General features: G+C 35.7%; 1 protein-coding gene across 1 annotated transcript; it reads right to left on the reverse strand.

The window, feature by feature from the left end:
• Nucleotides 1-8,957: 8,957 nt before the first annotated feature.
• Nucleotides 8,958-9,987, reverse strand: LOC136253552 (subtilisin DY-like). The gene is made up of 2 exons (XM_066046220.1): nt 9,972-9,987; nt 8,958-9,835 (listed from the first exon to the last, which is right to left on the reverse strand). The coding sequence occupies exons 1-2, from the start codon at nt 9,985-9,987 to the stop codon at nt 8,958-8,960; spliced, it is 894 nt and encodes a 297-aa protein (XP_065902292.1).
• Between the last annotated feature and the right edge of the window lie 14,833 nt (nt 9,988-24,820).

Genomic DNA, 24,820 nt, shown 5'->3' on the forward strand with positions numbered 1-24,820 from the left:
CAGCACTCCACATTCCAAATTTGAGCGAAATCGCTTCGCGCGTTCCCGAGATATGTGACTTCAAAAATTGGCTCAGTTTCTTCGTTTTTTTTTCTTCTTATTTTTCTTTTTCTTGTTGCACACTTACAAAAACTGCTATAAAACGCGAACGCCACATCTGATTTCCTTGAGATTTGGCACACAGAAGGGGGATATAAAGGCGCATCTCGGTACCAACCTTGGCTGGAATACGATAAACAGGCAAAGAGTTATGAGCGATTATTCACGAAAAAAACACCAATATGTTGTCACGCCTACAGGGTAAACCGCGTATGGGAAGAAGCTGTAAATCGGTGGTGGGTAGGTTAACTATTGAACCTCAAACCTTTTGTGGTTTGAAAGAAATCGAGCTTAAAACCAGGAAGATACAACGAAAAAACCAACAGTGTGTAACAATTACGCAATCGAGATTAACTAATCTAATCCAAAACAGCCAAGCTGTAAAAAAAGTGTGTGGCCCTCAAAAAGGCTATGGTGAAAAAAGATGTGAAATCCAAGGTGGCGGCCAAGAAATGGCTGTGATGGTAGGTTAATGGTAAAAATTTTAATAACGCCAATTCAGGTGAATTTTGGTGCCGCTTGGTCAATTGGCACAAAATTCACCTGAATTGCCGTTATTAAAATTTTTACCATTAACCTACCATCACAGCCATTTCTTGGCCACCACCTTGGATTTCACATCTTTTTTCACCATAGCCTTTTTGAGGGCCGCACACTTTTTTTACAGCTTGGCTGTTTTGGATTAGATTTCACTTCTTTTTGTATTTGTATACCCCAACCCCAAAGCTGGCCTATGGCCGGCTTTGGGACTTTTTTAACCTATCTTTTTTTCTTTACTACAGGAAGAAGAAAAGATGAAGCAGATGTACCTTAAATATTTCTGATTTTATCAGTAAATGTACAAATTATATATATATAATACATATATTTATTACAGAACTTTCCATGGTGGTTTCTTGTAACTGAACACTCTTCAAGGTAACTTCTTCTAGCTGATCTCACTACAGGGTGATTGTTTGTAGCTGAACTATCAACAAGGTAACTTCTTCTAGCTGTTCTCTCTACAGGGTGATTTGTTTGCAGCTGAACTATCAACAAGGTAACTTATTCTAGCTGTTCTCTCTACAGGGTGATTTGTTTGTAGCTGAATTCTTTACAGGTGATTTCTTTGCTGCTGCGCTCTTTACAGAATGGTTTCTTTGTAGCTGAACTCTCTACAAGGTAACTTCTTCTAACTGATCTCTCTACAGGGAGATTTGTTTGTAGCTGAACTCTCTACAGGTGATTTGTTTGCAGCTGAACTATCTAGATGATGGTTTCTTTGTACCTGAACTCTCTACAAGGTAATTTCTTCTAGCTGAACTCTCTACATGGTGGTTTCTTTGTAGCTGAACTCTCTACAAGATAACTTCTTCTAACTGATCTTTCTACAGGGCAATTTGTTTGTGGCAAAATTTTCTACAGGGTGATTTCTTTGCAGCTGAACTCTCTACATGATGGTTTCTTTGTAGCTGAACTCTCTACAAGGAAATTTCTTCTAGCTGATCTCTCTACAGGATGATTTGTTTGTAGCTGAATTCTGTACAGGTGATTTGTTTGCAACTGAGCTCTTTACAGAATGAATTCTTTGTAGCTGAACTCTCTACAAGGTAACTTCTTCTAACTGAATTCTCTACAGGGAGACTTGTTTGCAGCTGAACTCTCTACAAGGTAACTTCTTCTAGCTGAACTTCCTACATGGTGGTTTCTTTGTAGCTGAACTCTCTACAAGGTGACTTCTTCTAGCTGATCTTTCTACAGGGTGATTTGTTTGTAGCTGAACTCTCTACAAGGTAACTTCTTCTAGCTGAACTTCCTACATGGTGGTTTCTTTGTAGCTGAACTCTCTACAAGGTGACTTCTTCTAGCTGATCTTTCTACAGGGTGATTTGTTTGCAGCTGAACTCTCTATATGGTGGTTTCTTTGTAGCTGAACTCTCTTCATGATGGTTTCTTTGTAGCTGAACTCTCTACAAGGTAACTTCTTCTAGCTGAACTCCCTACATGGTGGTTTCTTTGTAGCTGAACTCTGTATAGGTGATTTGTTTGCAGCTGAGCTCTTTACAGAATGGTTTCTTTGTAGCTGAACTCTCTACAAGGTAACTTCTTCTAGCTGATGTCTCTACAGGGTCACTAGTTTGTAGCTGAATTCTCTAGATGGTGGTTTCTTTGTAACTGAACTCTCTACAAGGTAACTTCTTCTAGCTGATCTTTCTACAGGGTGATTTGTCTGTAGTGGAATTCTGTACAGGTGATTTGTTTGCAGCTGTGCTCTTTACAGAATGATTTCTTTGTAGCTGAACTATCTACAAGGTAACTTCTTCTAACTGAACTCTCTACAGGGAGATTGGTTTGCAGCTGAACTCTCTTGATGATGGTTTCTTTGTAGCTGAACTCTTTACAAGGTGACTTCTTCTAGCTGATCTTTCTACAGGGTGATTTGTTTGTAGCTGATTTTTTACAGGGTGATTTGTTTGCAGTTGAACTCTCTATATGGTGGTTCTTTGTAGCTGAACTCTCTACAAGGTGACTTCTTCTAGCTGATCTCTCTACAGGGTTATTTGTTTGTAGCTGATTTTTTTACAGGGTGATTTGTTTGCAGTTGAACTCTCTATATGGTGGTTCTTTGTAGCTGAACTCTCTACAAGGTGACTTCTTCTAGCTGATCTCTCTACAGGGTTATTTGTTTGTAGCTGAACTCTCTACAAGGTAACTTCTTCTAACTGAACTCTCTACAGGGAGATTTGTTTGTAGCTGAACTCTCTACAAGGTAACTTCTTCTAGCTGAACTCCCTAGATGGTGGTTTCTTTGTAGCTGAATTCTGTACAGGTGATTTGTTTGCAGCTGAGCTCTTTACAGAATGGTTTCTTTGTAGCTGAACTCTTTACAAGGTAACTTCTTCTAGCTGATGTCTCTACAGGGTCACTAGTTTGTAAATGAATTCTCTACATGGTGGTTTCTTTGTAACTGAACTCTCTACAAGGTAACTTCTTCTAGCTGATCTTTCTACAGGGTGATTTGTTTGTAGCGGAATTCTGCACAGGTGATTTGTTTGCAGCTGAGCTCTTTACAGAATGGTTTCTTTGTAGCTGAACTCTTTACAAGGTAACTTCTTCTAGCTGATGTCTCTACAGGGTCACTAGTTTGTAAATGAATTCTCTACATGGTGGTTTCTTTGGAACTGAACTCTCTACAAGGTAACTTCTTCTAGCTGATCTTTCTACAGGATGATTTGTTTGTAGCGGAATTCTGTACAGGTGATTTGTTTACAACTGAGCTCTTTACAGAATGGTTTCTTTGTAGCTGAACTTTCTACAAGGTAGCTTCTTCTAGCTGATGTCTCCACAAGGTCACTAGTTTGTAGCTGAACTCTCTACATGGTGGTTTCTTTGTAACTGAACTCTCTACAAGGTGACTTCTTCTAGCTGATCTTTCTACAGGGTGATTTGTTTGTAGCTGAACTCTCTACAAGGAAATTTCTCCTAGCTGATCTCTCTACAGAGAGATTTGTTTGTAGCTGAACTCTCTACAGGTGATTTGTTTGCAGCTGAATTCTCTACATGGTGGTTTCTTTGTAGCTGAACTCTCTACAAGGTAATTTCTTCTAGCTCATCTCTCTACAGGGCGATTTGTTTGTAGCTGAACTCTCTGTATGGTGTTTTCTTTGTAGCTGAACTCTACAAGGTGATTTCTTCTAGCTGAACTATCTCTTTCTATATTGCATGAATTCCCTACAAGGTAACTACTTCTAGCTGATCTCTCTACAGGGTGAATTGTTTGTGGCTGATCTCTCTACAGGGTGACTTGTTTGTAGCAGATCTCTATACAGGTTACTTGTTTCTAGCTGATCTCTTGAATTCTCTTTAGGGTGACTGCTCTATTAGGATGACTGCTCTATTAGAGTATCTCGATCTCGCACTTGCTACATTTGCAGCACATGTTGCTGTCAGACCTTCAGTGCTGGTCACTGTAAAGCGCTAATTACAATAGATACTTTAGGTTTAAGGAAGAAAATCCATCCCTCCTGGAGGAGACTGAGTGTGGCCCCGACTAGACATTGGGTGACCTGCAGTTCGAATCCTGTGGTTGGAGGGAATTTTTTTCCCTTACTTTGGCCCCTTTTCTGTTACACCTTTTCAGCTATAAGCCACTAAGTCTAAGTCCTTGCAATTAGGTTAGGTAATCCTAAGGCTGCAGCACACGTTGCTGTCAGACCTTCAGTGCTGGTCACTGTAAAGCGATAATAACAATAACACCAAGTTGGATTTCGTGTTATAACTCCGTGGCTTTAAGTTTGATTCTTCTACACCATTGAAGAGCCTTTCTAAGATGATAACTCCATCTATACAGCGATTTTCAAAGCATTACCCCAAGCGGTTTACCTGGTAGGCGTGGCAAGCAGTCGTTTTTTATTAGCTATTCTCGATTGCGTAATTGTTACACACTGTTGGTTTTTTCGTTGTATCTTCCTGGTTTTTAGCTCGATTTCTTTCAAACCACAAAAGGTTTGAGGTTCAATAGTTAACCTATTCACCCACCGATTTTCAGCTTCTCCCCATACGCGGTTTACCCTGTAGGCGTGACAACATATTGGTGTTATTTTTCGTGAGTAATCGCTCATAACTCTTTGCCTGTTTATCGTATTCCAGCCAAAGTTGGTACAGAGATGCACCTTTATACCCCCCCCCCCCCCCCCCGTCTGTGTGCCAAATTTCAAGGCGATCGGATATGGAGTTCTCGTTTTATAGCAGTTTTTGTAAGTGTGCGAAAAGAGGAAGAAAAATAAGAAGAAAAATAAACGAAGAAACTAAGCCAATTTTTGAAGTCGCATGTCTCGGCAACGCTTGAAGCGATTTCGCTCAAATTTGGAATGTAGAATGCTGAAGTTGGAGGGAGTGTCCACAGCAAACATCGTCTTGTTTCATCAAGGCAGCACAGAGCTACGGAGGTGCGAAAATTGCGTTTTCTTTCTTCCTGTCATTATACTCACGGGTGTTACGCGCCGGCTTCTTGGGCGCACGACACACTACCGTGTGTCTTGATAAAGAAACGACTGCTTGCCACGCCTACCAGATAAACCGCTTGCGATAATGCTTTGAAAATCGTTGTACAGATGGAGTAATCATCTTAGAAAGGCTCATCAATGGTGCAGAAGAATCAGACGTAAAGCCACGGAGTTATAACACGAAATCCAACTTGGTGCAGCAAGTGCGAGATCGAGATACTCTAATAAAGCAGTCATCCTAATAGAGCAGTCACTTTGAAGAGAATTCAAGAGATCAGCTGGAAACAAGTAACCTGTATAGAGATCAGCTACAAACAAGTCACCCTGTAGAGAGATCAGCTACAAACAATTCATCCTGTAGAGAGATCAGCTAGAAGAAGTTACCTTGTAAGGAGTTCATGTAACTATGGAAAGAGATAGTTCAGCTAGAAGAAATCACCTTGTAGAGTTCAGCTACAAAGAAACCATCATGTAGAGAGTTCAGCTACAAATAAATCGCCCTGTAGAGAGATCAATAGAAGAAGTTACCTTGTAGAGAGTTCAGCTACATAGAAACCATCATGTAGAGAGTTCAGCTACAAACAAATCTCCCTGTAGAGAAATCAGCTAGAAGAAGTTACCTTGTAGAGAGTTCAGCTACAAAGAAACCATCAGGTAGAGAGTTCAGCTGCAAACAAATCACCTGTAGAGAGTTCAGCTACAAATAAATCTCCCTGCAGAGAGATCAGCTAGAAGAAGTTTCCTTGTAGAGAGTTCAGCTTCAAACAAATCACCCTGTAGAAAGATCAGCTAGAAGAAGTCACCTTGTAGAGAGTTCAGTTACAAAGAAACCACCATGTAGAGAATTCAGCTACAAACTAGTGACCCTGTAGAGACATCAACTAGAAGAAGTTACCTTTAGAGAGTTCAGCTACAAAAAAACCATTCTGTAAAGAGCTCAGCTGCAAACAAATCACCTATACAGAATTCAGCTACAAACAAATCACCCTGTAGAGAGATCAGCTAGAAGAAATTACCTAGTAGATAGTTCAACTACTAACAAATCACCCTGTAGAAAGATAAGTTAGAAGAAGTTACTTTGTAGAGAGTTCAGCTACAAAGAAACCATTTTGTAAAGAGCTCAGCTGCAAACAAATCACCTGTACAGAATTCAGCTACAAACAAATCACCCTGTAGAGAGATCAGCTATAGAAGAAGTTACCTTGTAGATAGTTCAGCTACAAACATATCTCCCTCTAGAGAGATCAGCTAGAAGAAATTACCTTGTAGAGAGTTCAGCTACAAAGAAACCACCATGTAGAGAGTTTAACTGCAAAGAAATCACCCTGTAGAAAATTCAGCCACAAACACATTGCCCTGTAGAAGATCAGTTAGAAGAAGTTACCTTTTAGAGAGTTTAGCTACAAAGAAACCATTCTGTAAAGAGCTCAGCTGCAAACAAATCACCTATACAGAATTCAGCTACAAACAAATCGCCCTGTAGAGAGATCAGCTAGAAGAAGTTACCTTGTAGGTCGTTCAGCTACAAACAATTCATCCTGTAGAGAGAGCATCTAGAAGAAGTCACCCTGTAGAGTGTTCAGTTAAAAAGAAACCACCATGGAGATTTCTGTAATAAATATATGTATTATATATATATAATTTGTACATTTACTGATAAAATATTTAAAGTATGTCTACTTCATCTTTTCTTCTAACTGTGATAAAGAAAAGAGATAGGTTTAAAAGGTCCCAAAGCTGGCCATAGGCCAGTTGTGGGGTATACAAATAGAAAAAGAAATGAAATCTAATCCAAAACAGCCAAGTTGTAAAAAAACAGTGCGGCCCTCAAAAAGGCTATGGTGAAAAAAGATGTGAAATCCAAGGTGGCGGCCAAGAAATGGCTGTGATGGTAGGTTAATGGTAAAAATTTTAATAATGACAATTCAGGTGTATTTTGTGCCAAGACCAAGCGGCACAAAAATTCACCTGAATTGTCGTTATTAAAATTTTTACCATTAACCTACCATCACAACCATTTCTTGGCCGCCACCTTGGATTTCACATCTTTTTTCACCATAGCCTTTTTGAGGGCCGCATACTTTTTTTTACAGCTTGGCTGTTTTGAATTAGATATCATTACTAAACTGTTTAAGGTTACGGTATAGTCATGGGCAATCATTCAAAATTTTGAATGCCTATCGATACTTTTTGAGAAACCCATGAACCCAATCTAGCAGCGTGAAAAGTTTTAAATGAAGGTGAAGCCCTTCATATTTAATGTTTTTATGTAGCTACAGTGTAGTTTGAGACAGGTGGAACACTACAATTTGTTGTAGTAACACAAGTAAGCCAGCCCGTACATCGCTCAGCTCCGCCGGCTGTCACTACCATGTTTTTCCGCCGCCAAATACAGCAAAAGCTGTAGGCTCTATTGGCATTTCTGGGGCATAGTGATACTGTATATTAAATTTATTAGGTCCTGTGGAAGCGTTTTTGGCGTGTTTCTTCCCAGTGACTCAGATTCAAGCCTTCAAAGAGCTTGTTTCACTCGAAAAAACTACTAAAAGTTCAATAAAACGTCTATACTAGCAGTAACTTTAAAAATCGCGTCCACAGAACCTAGATATTTTAGTTGTTTAGTCACTTGTGTTGAAATTATAAGGATTCAGCAATCTGTTAGTCTGGTTTTTGGCGGCGCGTTTTCATAAAACATCGCTTCAGTTATTGTGGACCACACACCCAAGAACAGTTGTTGTTCTGTAGTTAAAACAAACAAGCACAATTAGTTGTATTGCTAACACAACACAGTTGTTGAAATTATTTATCCCTGCTTGGTTTAAAGCAGGTTTTGTAATTTGTTCCGCCCACGCATTTTAAACTATTCCGTAAGGCCAACATAATAAGATTCCTTGTTTCCCGTCACCTTGAGAGCAATCAGGTAATGAGGGCGGGCGGTTATTATTATTAATAACTAAAATTTTATTATTTTGGTCAGCCTTAACTGTCCATAAGCTAACTAGTCTAAAATAGCATTCTAGCTAGCTACAATGGATGTTTAAGAGCTTGTCATAAGCATACCAGACAAGTAAGCACTTAGGAAGACGTTTAGCAACAAGGTAAGTAGTTCAAAAATGCTTTCAAGCAAATAAATATCATTGAAATGTGTTTTAGCAGAATAACTGAGTGTATGGCTGACTGCTCTATTAGAGTATTTCGATCTTTACACAGAAATATTTCGTATTTCTAAATAGTTATAAATTCTAAATGCAATAATAATTACCAATGCGGTAGGCAAAGTGGGTATGCGGGCGGGTGACGGGAAACAAGGAATTAATAAATGTTGGCCTAACCTTAATAGTATAATATGAGTGCAATCAGTAATAATATTTTATCCAATGGCCTTACTAATGGTCATCACTCACAAAGTGTGTTGAACCATTTATTTGATAAGGTGAGTCAGTTATGATTTGATTTACAGAACCTAGTGGCAGTTGGACACTCTCCCCAATAGCTACACACTAGACTGTACATAATGACCTCAGAGAATGATACAAATCTATATATCCCATGCATGTGAATGATTTATGGTACATGCGTCTTTTCAAGAGCGTTTACTAGTACATCAACAGAAAGCCTGCTAACTTATCTCAATTATGTAGTGTAGGAATTGACTCATTCAAAATATTTTCATCTACATATAATCCACTTAATTTTTTTCAACAATCATTATAACAAAATAATGATTATATATCCATGATATTATTTTATTATATCCTTAGCTTATATACAAGCATGTGCACATGATCACTAACAACATGGTTTTAATTGCAGAAAGTTCAATAATAATTGATTTGATGAACATGTACATTCTTAAAGCTTGTACATACATAGCTAACAATCAATAGAAGGTAAGTCTCCTATGTATAACAGACGATTGTCTGTTGTTCCAACGTCATCAACAGCAGATGATAAATCAGGATCAGAGGATTTACTGAGATATTCAAATGCCTTACAAAACTGGACTCTGCCTTTAGATAGAGAAGTTCTCAGCTTGTTTCTAACTTCTGAATTAGTTATATTTGGACACTTCTCCAGCAGTAGGGAAACAGCTCCAGTGGCTATTCCGGTACTTGCAGAAGTTCCTGTTTGAAACCTTTGACATGTGTTACTGCATTCATCTCCAACCGTTTCAGCAACATTAGAACTAGGCCTGTAACAGGGAGTACCATCAGTGCATATGTGACTACTGAGAATGCCATAACCAGGGGCAAACACATCCACACATGGCCCCATTTTAGTTATTATAGAATCACTACCCATTAGTGCATTATCATCCATGTCAGTCGCAGCTACTGCAATGACACCAGAGTGGCCAGCTGGATAAACCAAGCAGGAATTGTAATTTGGTGTTCTTATGCGACTGTTTCTCCCATTTCCGGCAGCAGCAATGAATATTATATCATTTTCTAGTACCTTGTTGATAGCATCAGTAATACCTTGTGAATCTCTGTCAGTAGTAAAAGAAAGGTTAACAACTGCACGTGTTCCATTTCTGCCTTTCCTGTGTTGGAGTACACACATTAGTCCATCAATGAGAGACGCTTCAGAAGCATCACCTTCACACCTTGCTACTCTAACAGAAAATAAAGTCACACTAGTGGCTAGTCCTGTACCATTTCCACCAACAAGACCGGCTACATAAGTTCCATGACCATGACAATCTTTTCCTTCTTGATTTTCGTTTTCTAACTTATCAATTGGATCACAGCCTGGATAGTGAGCTTTACCATTGAATACACTGTGACTATAGTGAATACCAGTGTCGAGTACATACACATCAACTGATTTCCCAGTGTACTGGCTAGCAGTATATTTCTGATCCAGTGGTAGTGCTTGTTGATCTACTCTGTCTAGGTGCCATCCTTGTGTTGTTTGAAGAGATGCTAGGCTGTTAACAACTAGAATGAATTCATTTTCCTTTACCTCCCTGACCAATCTGTGATGTGTAACCTACACAAATAGGCACATAGTTAATTGTTACTGTTACACATGTGATCACTCATGCAAGTATAGAGTCTTTAATGTCAGTGTTTCATTTGTACAGTACTTAAAATGCAAAAAGTCAATGCTTTATGTTTGTAAAACTAAACACGGTTACCCTTAAACAACTAAATACTCTTACCCAAGTTAATGCTTGTTCTGATAGCCTTGCAGATAAGCTCTTTATGCTCAAAAATTCTGAAATTATTTCTGCCGTAAAGTCCTTAGATGCTTTAATCATTGCAGCAAACTTTCTTATCTCTGTATCTGTTGCACTTTTTTTAAAGTAGATAATATAGGTGCCAGGATCTCGCAAGCTTTCATCAGAAGATCTTGTAACTCTTGCAACACTAGAAGCATCTTGAAATACTGTGCAGCCAATGACTAATGCAACAATTAAACACTGATGAAATCTCATTGTCAAACAGTAAAGAAACACGCTATTTTGTAATGATCTAGGCAGTTTGTAGAGAAAACAGTATATATAGAAATGCTTTTTTCAGATGATGTTTGATAACTATACTGCAGTCCACCAAGTCCTTTTATACAGTGTACCAATCAAATACATGGCTTCATCTTCTTAATGGCTTCACACAATGTTTTGACTGCTGTAGGTACAGTGTAGCATATTAAGTGTCATACATAATAATAAATCACCAAGCTATTTCATTAAAATTTTCTAGTTTAACATGTTTCTTTCATCAAGAGTGGATATACAAATAATTATTACGAACTCTTGAATCACGCTACACTGAATTTTTGTAGAACACATGTACAGAATAATGTATTTGTCAAGTTTGCAATTGCAAGTGAAACATTTCAGTTTAAAAGCTAAATAGTAAGTTTAACCACAGTACTAGTTGCATTATGAAAAGACAAATTTTTAATGGATCCTTAACAAAGCTACTGCACTGTAAATACTCAAGGTGTTCATAAAGACATTTAGATGATAAACTGTTTTTTGAATAATATATTATATGCAGTCATTTGACTCAATAAACTAGCATATCAAACAGACTAAGCTACCAAATGTAAACAAATAAATAGTAATGGTATAGATTTATACTTCATCATTAATAATATGAGCATGTACTTTACCAGGTACATATTAATTAGCACTTTAATGTAGTCATGTACAGCTACAGTACTTACGTAGCATTCAAATTCATCAACTGGATGACTTGTATATCAACTGCATAACACATACACAATAGCATTTCACTGTATGTGTGATGTTTAGCTTGTAGACCATGCAATCACAATACACTGTGGAATACTTTAATAATAAAATAGCTACACACTCATTTGAGAGAGCAAGACATTAGATTTTTGATATTTCAATGCTTACTTGTGTTTCCAAATGGTTTCCTGTTGAAAACAGATCAAGTAACATAGTCTGATCAGTAGACACTACAGATGTACTGTGTACTAATGTTGTGGTCCATTCATGGTGATTACTTGGGTCTAGATTCTGTATGTAAACTTTTGCAGCATCCATTCTACATATTTGAGAACATAACACATGTAGCTCAGTTTATGTGTACATCCAATATTAAAACTGTGACTAAACAATATTCAGTGAAATTATGTAGTAGAGATTACACTTGTTGTTGAAAGCGATGCATTTTGCACAACGTAAACAACAACCACCGTTTTTGATGTGTACATGCAACATGTGAACAACACATGATATTGTAAACCCAGCCTTGTGTGTTATGTTCTCTAGTATGTTGAATGGCAAATTTTGGATGCTGCAAATGTTTACATACTCACCTAGACCCAACTCATTGCCATGAATGGACTACAACATCAGCACATTGTACAGTTTGTAGTGCCTAATGATGTGACTATGTTTTGCCATAGGAAATCTGTTGGGAAAGCAAATTAGCATTGAAGTATTAAAAATCAAATTTCTCAATGAGCATGTATTATGTATTGTATTAAACAAGATATCCAAAGTGCACTACAGGTTAAGCATCACACATACAGTGTTCACTAAAATGTGATTTTGATGTAGCTGAAATTATTAAAATTCATATCCATGCAACTTGAAGCCAAATGATGATACAGCTAAATATATATAAGTATAACATCCTAATCCAGACAGTAGTTGTTACACCTGAAAACCTTTGTAGTTACGTGTAGTCATCTGATAAATTCCTCAGTCTACATAAAAGTTAGTGCTGGAATTACCTAATGTTGATGTACCAGACGATTTTTTCGTTAACAAAATCAAAAGTTAATAATAGTGGAGAGGAGAGTTTCTAACTCAATACAGAGCCAATTCATTAGACACTCTCCTCTCCACTATTATTAACTTTAATTAGAATTTTGTAATGCCTTGCTTTCTGTATGGTTAAATTTTTTTGTATTGTGTAAGGCAATAATACAATTCTAGACATGCTTACTCTATCATCCAATTTTAATAGTTACATTATTGCACAAAATATAGCTAAATATGTACAAGCAGTACAGCAACATGTTTTAATTAAAGTCTCCACACAATTAGTACTTATTGTGTAAGAATCTACAATTCTTGTCTACCAAAAAATTTCTTGTATGTATGCATGTATCTATACCAATGAGTGTGTGCATGTGCTTCTGAGGTATATAAGTACCAATAGTTAACAATATTCACAGCAGTTGACAGTCTAATAATATCATGTAAATCAAACTGCTGGAGTTCAGGTTCTTTCACAGTCCTGTAATAAGCTCAGTCAGTGTACTGGTATATAGCTGCTGATAACTCCACTGTGCACATATGTAACTACTGTATGTGATATATGATGATCAAGCTGATTCAGAAGTAAACCATAGCCAACCCAATCAGCAATTGTGTTTGTAGTATTTTGCAATTGATTGTACAGTGCTATTACAAACAATGTAAGAATGTTTACATTAAAAAGCTCTTGATAATATTTCATCTCATTTTTAAAAGGTCTGATAGCACCATGCATTCCTTCTACTAAACTAAATAGTACAATACTGACAGTAAGGTTGATGTCTGTGTCCAATGATGACAATGCAAGTTACACAGCTCTTAACACAATGTTCAGTAATACATTTTGTCCTTGTAAGGTCCCTGATAGGCATCTATAAATGGTTTGAATTTGTTAATAAAGGCAAACCTTGAAAACAGTTGTGTGAACACCAAGACCATATTTAAAGGCACTAGCATCAGAACGATGATTAAACTGACATGTTATGAATAATACAATAAATTGAACTCCAAATAAAGGAACATTAGCATCAACTGACCAAACCATAGTAGTGTGTCCACTGGGTAGGGAGATGAGTTTGGAGTAAGATAACAAGACAATAGACACTATAAGAATTATTTTAGTATAGGACAATAGGAAGAGTGTAGCAAGTACTGGTGGTATTGGGCCTCTGTATTGTAGTGGAGTAACAACTTGTTATGATGAGTGATGTAGCAATGAAGATGAGGTAGAAGGGAAACACTAAATGTAACCACATCTTAGCATAGTTATCCATACCATTGTAGAAACATGTTTGAATATCCAAATCACGATTATCCAGTTAAATGAAGGTGTACACTGATGTAAACTTACCTGATTGAGGAAAGAACACTGGAGTGTTAGATTACTGACGATATTTTGAATGGAGTGATAGTTCCATCAGTTACTGTGAGGTTGAGAATAAAGAGTAGTAGGACCAACACAAGACCTGCTATTGCAATGGGTACAATTAGAAACAGGTAGATATTTGAACATTGTTGACAGTGAGAAGAACCAAATACAGTACTGAGACGTTGTTGACAATGTCCACACTATGTACCAGATCTGTTAAATTGACACTGTGAGTTAAGAAGTTAAGATGTGATGAGTGAGGCAGATAGTAATGAAATAGACAATTCAAATTAATGTGGTATTTATAAGAACCGTTTTTAACTGTAACTGTTATCCACAAATTTGAAGGCCTTGATCATTGATACTACAGTCATATAGCTATAATTATTATATTATTTGATGTCAGTACCAAATGCATTTCCTTTCTTGGTTACTAAAATTAATCCATGTGGACATTGCAAAAACTTGACATAGTAAACTGTAGGATAGTCAAATTTTGCGCTATAAGATTAGTTTACACAATTGTACATTGTCAGCTAAAACTGTGTGATTTATACTGGTACAGTTTCTTTCAGCAATGCAAGAGACTCTGCTTGTAACGGTGATAATACCGTACACACAGATAACATGCTAACTAGGTAAACAAACATTAACTATAATGTACAAGTAGCTTTAGAACAACATCCAATTTTTATCTGATGATTTCTCATTTGTAAGTGATCATGTGCACCAGCAATAGTTCCTGGTATAAACATGTAGTGTGCACTATTTAGAAACAGTTTGCAAAACTATGACTACTTTGTGGTGATTTTAAGCTATAATTATGTGTATAGGTACGTATAGCTACTTTAGAGTAAACTATTGCTTGTTATTATGCTTTTATTGTTCTTTAAGACTCCTTACTTACTTATTTCTAAAGCTAATATGTAGTGAAAATACATGCACGTACAAATAATACATTAAATTGTTATAATGTGTAATGTCTAGAGTTAAAAATATACTAGCTAATAAAAATGCAACTATATTTAGCTGTGCTCATGCATTTATCAACGTGATTTTAATGGCACAGACCTTGGTAATAGAATTATCACCCAGAAATTACAATTGATATAGTGATGAAAATTTCAATCATGCAGTGATGCTCTATAGCTGCAAAATGTCATCCAAATTTGATTTTCTTGCTATAATAATATGTACAAGATGAAATACAGTAAACATGATAAGTGGATTTTCTCTAAAGAAAATTGACAATTCAGCCAACCAGATGATTAGTGCATGGTGACAGTAAACAACAGACACATGTGGTTTGCTTCCATTAGTCCATTACATTGTCAAGTTCGGGAAAGAGCTGTAAAAGATACTGCACTTTATGGCTTTGTTTAAGAAATGTTTAGTGAAATTTAGATTTTGAAATATTGTTTGCAGATCAAGCAGTACTACAAATGAGCCGAATTTCAAGATCATGTGTAAATCCAATCATGAGTTATTAAATATTTTTGAGGATCTAGCTCAACATGTATACATACCATTGTTAAACAGTGTCAACACCCCACTAACAGTGCTAGCCATACATTTATCCCAAAAATATCACCTGATCACTCCCGCCATAACCCCAAACTCTGAGTCAACACGTCATTATAGTACTAAATACACTAGCAGAGCTGCAGTAAATGATATGCTTATGTGCACCTCTTTTCACATTCAGTCAGATTGCTTGGACATATTTCCTGGCCTTATTACTATTTTTGGTTTCAATGAGGGGTTGTATTAATGAAGTGCCCTTTACACCAGCCATATAACTGAACCTTTTAGAATGGTGTGGTAGGTGGAGGGTAAAATTATATAGTTCGGAACCTGTCTATAAGCTAGTTATATCTTTGGACCATGACTTATGGCATTTTTAGATACAGTAGCTGTTTACTACCAAGATAAAATATTGTACCGATCTTATATTAGTCACTCTATGACAAGAATAAAATTGGCTGGAGACCCTCCACTAAGTTTCAAAGTTATTCAAATGTAATGATATACCAGAATCATAATGTCAACAATGTACTAGCAAGTATTGTTGAGCTAAGTGTGTAGTAAGCTTTTGTATCTTCTGTTTTGACTGGAGCAAACATGTCAAAATTCCTTGCTAATAATATTTTCTTGCTTTCATAACATTTACGTAGACGACTGTATGTTTGCACACATTTTCCTGTTGTGTGCAAGGATTGTTTACATAAAAAACTACTCATACATGCAAAATGTCCATATAAACAGGATGTATAAACTGAATTGTGTGACTGTTATTTTTGGTGATCATTGTGCTATTGCTACATGTTTAATATTACATATATGTATACTAACATACATACACATCATGTTAGTATGCATAAGAAACATGTACCTATAGGATAACCACCTGAAAATGATTGTGTATGTTTAACTCCTAATACACAAGTTGTCTGGGGATCAAGTCACAGGGTGGAATGGAGTGTTTCTGCAATCAACACTGTGATGTCATGATTCTGACCTCTGCATGCTACCCAAATTTCAAATTTCTAGTAAGATATAAAATATATAAGTATGTGACTGGATATGCAAAACGGAGCCTACCCTACAGTATATTGCTATACTGTACATTATAATATCTATGTTGTATTCACTCATTCAAACTACCAACTTGATGATTTATAACTTCACCTGGGAAAAAGTCATTGATTTGGCCAGTAGTGAGCACCAACATAGTTTAATGGATGCAGTGACTTTCAGCTTTCTTGAACACTAAGTTATGGTCCTGCAAGAACATAGAATCAGTTGTGTGTGGATCCACCTTTTTTCAAAGGTTACTTACAATAATTATTATATGTATCCAAATTATATGGCTATATAATTATTGTAGGATTAAATGTAATTTATTGCAATGAAATAAATTAAAGTTAACATGTCTTGGTGTGGGGGTGTATCCATTCACTGGACTGGACTACTGGACTGAATTACTGGACTGGACTACTGGACTCAGATTTCTTTTCTTATGTTCGTATTGCCAGACTTAACTAAAAAGTGTTTTAGTAAATAATACCATTCACCATGAGACATAAAGCTTCTACATTGATCACAAAAACTGCACTAAAACCTTAGTACAGTTCGTTATCAAAAACATTTGCCTACTGCTAGCAATGTTTCAAGCACTGTTAGCACTGCTAATGCATGTCTGTCTTAGGGGTCAAGGAATTATGCCTGCATAATATGATGTGCTAAAAGAAGTGGGAATTATTCTGGTATTTTGAAGTGATTTAAGAGCATGATTGGCATAATAGTACAGTTTTACATAAGTTGAGATTGAGATACTCTACTAGAGCAGCCACCTACTCAAACAGAACAGTCAGTGGAATAATCTTTACCTTATTGCGACAGTAACTAAACATCTTGCCAACTAAAAGAGAGTTTTCCTGTCTAATAGAACAGGATGATTACTGCTTTAAAATCTTTCTAAACATTATAAATTGCAATAGTCAAATATTTTTTTATAAAAATTGGGAATAATGTTAAGAATAATGAGTTCATTTTGGGAATAATAAAAGCATAATGATAACTTTTTTTGGAGAAATTTAGAATGGAATAATGAAAAAAAATTGGAACATAATTCCCTGAGGCCTAGTCTGTTTTCTCTAGCCTTCTTTTGTAAAATAGCACACCATATATACGTTTTACAACATGCAATTACATTACATTGCTGTAACACAAAAATCACCTATAGCCTGCACATTCACTTCTGAGCTTTGCTAGCTCTTTGGTTTATAATGTTTGTAAATAGCAACGAGTGCACAGTGGCATGTTTAAGCTTCCCAATGCACACATTTTCAAAGAGTAAGGTAAGGTTACACATGTTTGCAAAAAAAATGCAGTGACTGTATCACAAGAGTTAAAAACCAATGTCATACCATTAAACAGACCACCAAAACTATAGCACTTTTTCAAAACATACATTATAGCTATAGCCTTAATAAATAAATTTAAAATGTGCCTCTTTGCTTTTTTATATGAGAGCCTTAGCCCCGTTGTGTGGTATACTACTCTATGTAATCACTATTAGTGGTTAAAAAATGTGTATGCGGTTGAAAAAATGTGTTTGAACAAATTTTATGTGAATCCAGTGGTTCCGTCCAGTAATTCAGTCCAGTGAATAGATACACCCTTGGTATGGGCATAGAGTAAATACAGTGCAAGCTGACATACCATATCACAGTAAATGAAGTCAACATGCTTTAGAGATAAAGTAAGAGAATATATACTAGCCTTTTGTGTTTTTCAGTTGTACCACGAATTGAAATCAATATGCTTGATTCAGGTTAGAAGGTGAACCAATCTTGTATGTCATAATGATTCACTGCATAATTCTTAAACTAGGCTTACGATCTCAGGATCCCTCACAAAACACATGGTGCGTTCGTAGACAGAAAAATAACATGCTCTGTGAAGTTCAAATGCTAACCACATACTTCTCCCTATATTTAAACAGTTTTAGTACATCATAAGAGTTGTTTAAAATAACAGAACAGGTATAATTATAGCTTGTTTGTGAAAATCTAGTGACTTAGCTGATAATTATCAGTGTTAGTGAATGATAAAAGGATCAAAATAGTAATTATGCACTCACAAGGTTATCATCACAGATGGATATGTATAGTTATCAGTTAATGATGAGTGTGTTATGTCACTATCAGAGATAATCTGGATTGCTACTAAAAATCTGTTGACTGTCTACAGAGATATGTATAGCTATACTAGAAATATTTTCAACACGTGTAAACATACAACATAAAAAACGAAATCACAAACTTTTCATGGTTGCTGTTCACTATAAAAACTTGTTGCAGTGCAGTGTGTATTCATTAAACAAAATTTTCTGCTGCTTTTAGCTAATCAGACACAGCCTAGTTTTTCAGTCAAGTGGTACCAAAGCTCTTGGCATCCTTTACAGAATGATATCAAGACAATGTCAGTGCCTAATTGTCACACTGGTGCTGTACACTGTGATATTCGAAGAAGTTTCTGCTGGGTTGGGTGCTAAAAATGTTATAAAATCTAAGAATGAGAACATGCGAGACCCAGGTACTTATATTATCCGCTTTGAGGAGAACACAACAGATGCTCAGCTACAAAATTTTGTTAAGCAGTTGATCACAATGTCAAAGAAAAGTACTAATAAAAGTTTCAAAGCAGAAATTATTGCAAAATATTTTGAATTCAATTTATTGACAGTAAGATTGTCAGAGAAAGCTTTACAGTGGGTGAGAATACAATTAAGTATAAATTATAGTATCGCTATTGACCATTAGAATAACTGTAGTTTTGTATTGTAGCATCACTTACAATATTTGTAAATCATTATGTAAAGTAGGTCTATAACAGTATGAATATATAATTGAAGCTGTGACATCATTATTCATATTTGCAATTAGGTTAAACTTCATGAGTTGGTGATGAAGGTGAAGGAAAATGAATTTATTTTATTAGCATCAGAGAATGCACTTTCTCAAGCAACACCTCCAGCATGGCACTTGGATAGAGTAGACCAACATAAATTACCACTGGATCAGAAATATACTGCTAGCCAATATACTGGAAAATCAGTTGATGTATATGTACTGGACACTGGTATTCACTATAATCACAGTGTATTCAATGGTAGAGCTCACTATCCAGGCTGTGATCCAATTGACAAGTTAAGCAATACAACACAAAAAGGAGAAGACTGCAATGGTCATGGAACTCACGTAGCTGGTCTTGTTGGTGGAAATGGTACTGGACTAGCCACTAGTGTGATGTTGTTTTCTGTTAGAGTAGCAAACTGTCTAGGCCATGCTTCTGAGGCATCACTCCTTGATGGACTAATGTGTGTACGTGAACATAGGAAAAGCAGAAATGGAACCCGAGCAATTGTTAATCTGTCTTTAGCTAGTGGTGAAAAAATGTACAGTGTTAGCATATTTGTAAAAATGCTAATAGCTGATGGTGTAATAATCACAGCAGCTGCTGGGAATGGGAACCAGTTTAAGACAGTGAATTATGACTCATGTAAAGTTTATCCAGCAGGTTACAATGGTGTTATCAATGTAGGTGCTACTGACATGGATGATAATGCAGTGATGGGTGAATTTGATGGGAGAGATCGATCCACCAACTTGGGGTCATGTGTGGATGTGTTTGCTCCAGGCTACAGCATCCTCAGTAGTGACATATGTATTCCTAATGCCGCCTGTTCCAACTTTACAACTTTTAATGGAGATGAATGTGACAGATGTCTAAGATTGCGATCAGGAACTTCTCAGAGTACTCCATTAGTCACTGGAGCTGTTGCTTTATTACTGGAGAAGTGTCCACGCATAACCAATACAGAAACTAGAAATATGCTAAGAACTTATCTATCTGGAGGCAGAGTCCGATTCTGTAAGGCATTTAAACGTGTGAGAGATCAGATGCTGTTACCAGCTGTCAATGATGTGATTGGAGATACACGCAACCGTTTACTGTTCATAGGAATTTTGCCTTTTGTTTATTGTGAAGAATTTTATAGCCAACCGTTAATAACTGATAGAGCCATTAATTACTGACATTACCAGCTATTAATAATTAATATTATTTGTAAGCTATTCTATTTACTGTATGTATTACATATAACACATGATAAGTTAATAACATTCTGTTGAAGGTGCATCGACCTCTGTCAATTGGATACTTACTAGTATAAAAGTAATTTCAAAAAATTAAAACATTGGAATAGAGATCACTGAAAAAAGTAAAGTAACAAGAGTCTAACAAGCCAGCATGTTAAACACACAGAGATCTCTATTTGAACTCAATGGATATGGTAGAAATTAATGTAAAAAACAGTAGTTTCTCCATAAATCAGGGGAAGAAAAGTATTGTGAATGATACTGTATAAATGTTTATTTGAATCCAAATAGAGATCTCTGTGTGTTTAACATGCTGGCTTGTTTGACTCTTGTTTCTTTACTTTTTCAGCGATCTCTATTCCCATGTTTTAATTTTTTAAATTGCTTTTACACTAGTTTGTTTACTTTTTATAAATTCATTTATGGATAGCTAACATGATAACAAGAGGTGCTAGTGGTGCTTGATATTACACAGTACTAAACATGTATATCAAAGTCAGTCATGTACAGTAGCTGCTGTTAAGTAGTCTGTTAATACTGTATTATCAGAGTTAGCAAACACCAGTGTATTGTTTTCTTACTTTTGAATGTACTTTGTACTATATAGCTCTGACATAATATCCAACTATAGGCAGTGTACAGCATGCTGTGATCAGCAATAGTATGGCTTCAGATTTACCATATAGGCATGCATACTTGACATGTGATCACAGTAAGTCAAGTATGCAGTGGTACACAACAGCATTGTTGCTCTGGTATGAACTTAATTTACTGTGTATAGGTAATGATATAGGGTTTCCAAATGAATGTGTTAACATGAATAGATTGGATACTTATTAACACAATTAACACGTTGGTTACCCTTGCAGAGACCCAAGTCAGAAGCAATGGCACAGTGAACCTACAAGAAGCAAATTTGCTTGAGAATGGGTGTTATCATTGTAATATGCATTTTAAAATATGTCATAGATGTGAAAAAAGACATAGGAAGGAAAGTTATGCAGTTTTTATCCCCAAAAAGTAGTCACATTTTGTTCTAGCTGTGTGGGGAAAAATAATAATAAGATAAACAAAATGGCAGATTTCAGTTCTTTAACAAAGTACTTTTATCAAGTCCTTTTGACTTCATCTTTGCTAGTGGACATAAAACTTCTTCCAAATTAACTTCTAAGGTTTCTTTTGAGGTTGGAAAAGGTTTCTAAGGTGGAATTTAGTTTAGTGTTCTATTAAGATTTTGGAAAAACATAGGCAATCTCTATTATGAACCACTACCATAGTTCACGATAATGTTAAACTGTGGAATGGAGTTATCACCACAATGCTTATACAAAGCAATATTGTTTATAAAAATGTTGATTCAGTTGCGTATGTATAGCAATAACAGAATTCAGCATTAACTTCCATTCTTAGCTCACAGGAATGATTATGCAAAATCTGCATTTTTGTAAACACTGACTTTAAACACATTGCCACACATACAGTAGCTATGTAATTTATGATAAAATAATTATCTTGGTGATGACATAACTTAGCTATTAGGCCACTCCAAATAAATTCTCTGTTTCCCATACACTGACCGCATCCGGTTACTGTCGACTCTAATAATATTCCATTATTCTGTATTCTTCCATTATTTTCTGGATTTTCTTGCATACAGTCGATTTCAAGTTGCTTGCGAATGCATTTGAACAATTCGCACACGTGATTGCTCAAACACGTGAGCTGGTTTCTTTCAAGCGAGCTCCTTTTAATAACGCAACTACATTTTTCGTCTTCTTAGATCGTTAGACAATGCCAGGAGCATAGTGGTTATAGATAGTGGTTAGATCGTTATAGCATAGTGGTTAGAGCATAGTGGTTAGATCATTTGAAACATGTGGTTATAGATATCAACCAAAACAATATTATATGGTCATAATTTTTTCTTCTGTGAATGCTATCCCACCAGTGAGAAGGCTTTATAGCCTGTGAATACAGAGGTTGTATTTGGTTCATACATCCTGAACATGTGCTTATTATGAATATTTTTAATTTGTGTAATATTTTATGTAAACAATTGCTGCACATAACATTAAAATTAATGTGTGCAACCATACAGTCATCTTTACTTTGCAAACAAGTGACTTTGCAGGAATTATACTGACATGCTTGCTCCAGTCAAAACAGAAGACACAAAAGCTTGCTAAACATTCAAAGGCTTGCTAGTACAATGTTACATCACTAATACTTGATTATGAAAGGGGACTTTGTTATACTTGTATAACTTAATATTTGAGGGTCAGCAGTCTATTGTATTCTGGTCCTAAAATACAATCAGTAGTTTTATCTCAGTGTCCAGCTATCTAATAATGCCATTTCTATCTTAAGTTTCTAGTTTAATACTCCATGTCTGCCATTGCAGGATTTGCAGCCACTTGAAAGCATAAAGATAACCAACTCAATGATAAATTCAGCAGTTTAATAACTGTTGAATAAGTATGATTAAGGATGATTCAGTATAAACAGTTTAATCAGTTTGATTCAGTTCAATCAGTCTTTTTATTTGATTTTTAATCAATTTAATCAACTCAATGATAACTATGTTTATTCAGTTATTCAGTTTATCCAGCAGGTTACAATGGTGTTATCAATGTAGGTGCTACTGAAATGGATGATAATGCATTGATGGGTGAATTTGATGGGAGAGATCGATCCACCAACTTGGGCTCACGTGTGGATGTGTTTGCTCCAGGCTACAGCATCCTAAGTAGTGATATATGTATCCCTAATGTCAACTGATTCAACTCTACAGCTTTTAATGCAGATGAATGTGACACATGTTTAAGATTCCGATCAGGAACTTCTCAGAGTCCTCCATTAGTTACTGGAGCTGTTGCTTTATTACTGGAGAAGTGTCCACATATAACCAATACAGAAATTAGAAACATGTTAAGAACTTACCTATCCAAAGGCAGAGTCCAATTCTGTAAGGCATTTAAACGTGTGAGGGATCAGTTGCTGTTACCATCTGTCAATGATGTGATTGGAACCGTTTACTGTACATAGGAATTTTGCCTTATATTTATTGTGAAGAATTTTATGGCCAACCATTAATAAAGGATAGAGCCATTAATTACTGACACTACCAGCTATTCATATTTGTAAGCTATTTTATTTACCGTATATATTACATATAATACATGATAAGTTAATATAACATTCTGTTGAAGGTGTATCGACCTCTGTCAATTGGATACTTATAATGTTAAAGTGTGGAATGGAACTATCACCAAATATACAAAGTAATATTGTTGACAAAAATGTTGATTCAGTTACGTATGTATAGTAATAACAGAAGTCAGCATTAACTTCTATTCTTAGCTTACAGGAATGATTATAGAAAATATTTATTTTTGTAAACACTGACTTTAAGCACATTCCCACACATACAGTACGTACAGTATGTAATTTATGATAAAATAAGATCCATAATCGCTATTACTGTATCTTAGTAATGACATAACGTATTATGTATATGGAGAAGCCCCTCACCCCCACACACACATCTGCCAATTATTTCTCTAAACCGAAACAGTCAAGCTGTGGAAAAGGGTTTTAAAATAGTTCACAAAAAAGGTAAAATCAATGGTGGCGGTTAAGAAACAGCTGCAATGCCCATATGCCTATTATTTTTAATGATGAGTGATCATTTTTAATGATGAGTGTGATTGTTTAAAATAATAGACTTTAGCATCATTGCAGCCATTTCTTGGTCGCTAGTATTTGATTTCATATCTTCATTCTGGCTTTTTGGGGCTCACCCTTTACCACAGCTTACCTGTTTTGGTTTAAATATCACTTCTTTTTGGTAAATACATACCCAAAGCTGCCACTGACCAGCTTAAGCAAGCTTTATAAGCTTCTTTTTACTTGTTTTTTATCTACATGAAGAAAATAGTAATGAATTTGTTACGATGCATTTGATTTGACCATGTGTGTATTATCACGGACATTTTTTGTATGCATATATGTATAGCTATAATTTATTTATTTAGAACATATGATTTTTGTTTTAAAAATAAAATTCTAGTTCATTCTGCACAGTACTAATAGTTCATAACTTTGTAGGTCTACCAAGGAATATCTAGAACATTCTGAGTGTGTCTTATTAGAAAAGTCCTTTAAAATATGTACTCTATTAGCAGGGTATTTCAAAAGTAAATGATGCATGGTCAAAATAAAATCTACATTACAAGTTACAACACAGTTGATAATGGCCTGACCATTTCTTTCATTTCCAGTAATGGATATAAGATTTCTAAAAGGGGTTTCTGAAATAATGCTAAGTGTATTATACTATAGACAAGGAAGTTTAAATTTAATAATAAGGTAACTGAGGACATACCTCTAAAATGAGATATTAGAAGCTTTGAGATTTTAGTTAACAACATTGCCTTAAACTATATGAAATAAACAAACT

This window comes from Dysidea avara, chromosome 4 (assembly GCF_963678975.1).
Source record: "Dysidea avara chromosome 4, odDysAvar1.4, whole genome shotgun sequence".
NCBI lineage: Eukaryota > Metazoa > Porifera > Demospongiae > Dictyoceratida > Dysideidae > Dysidea > Dysidea avara.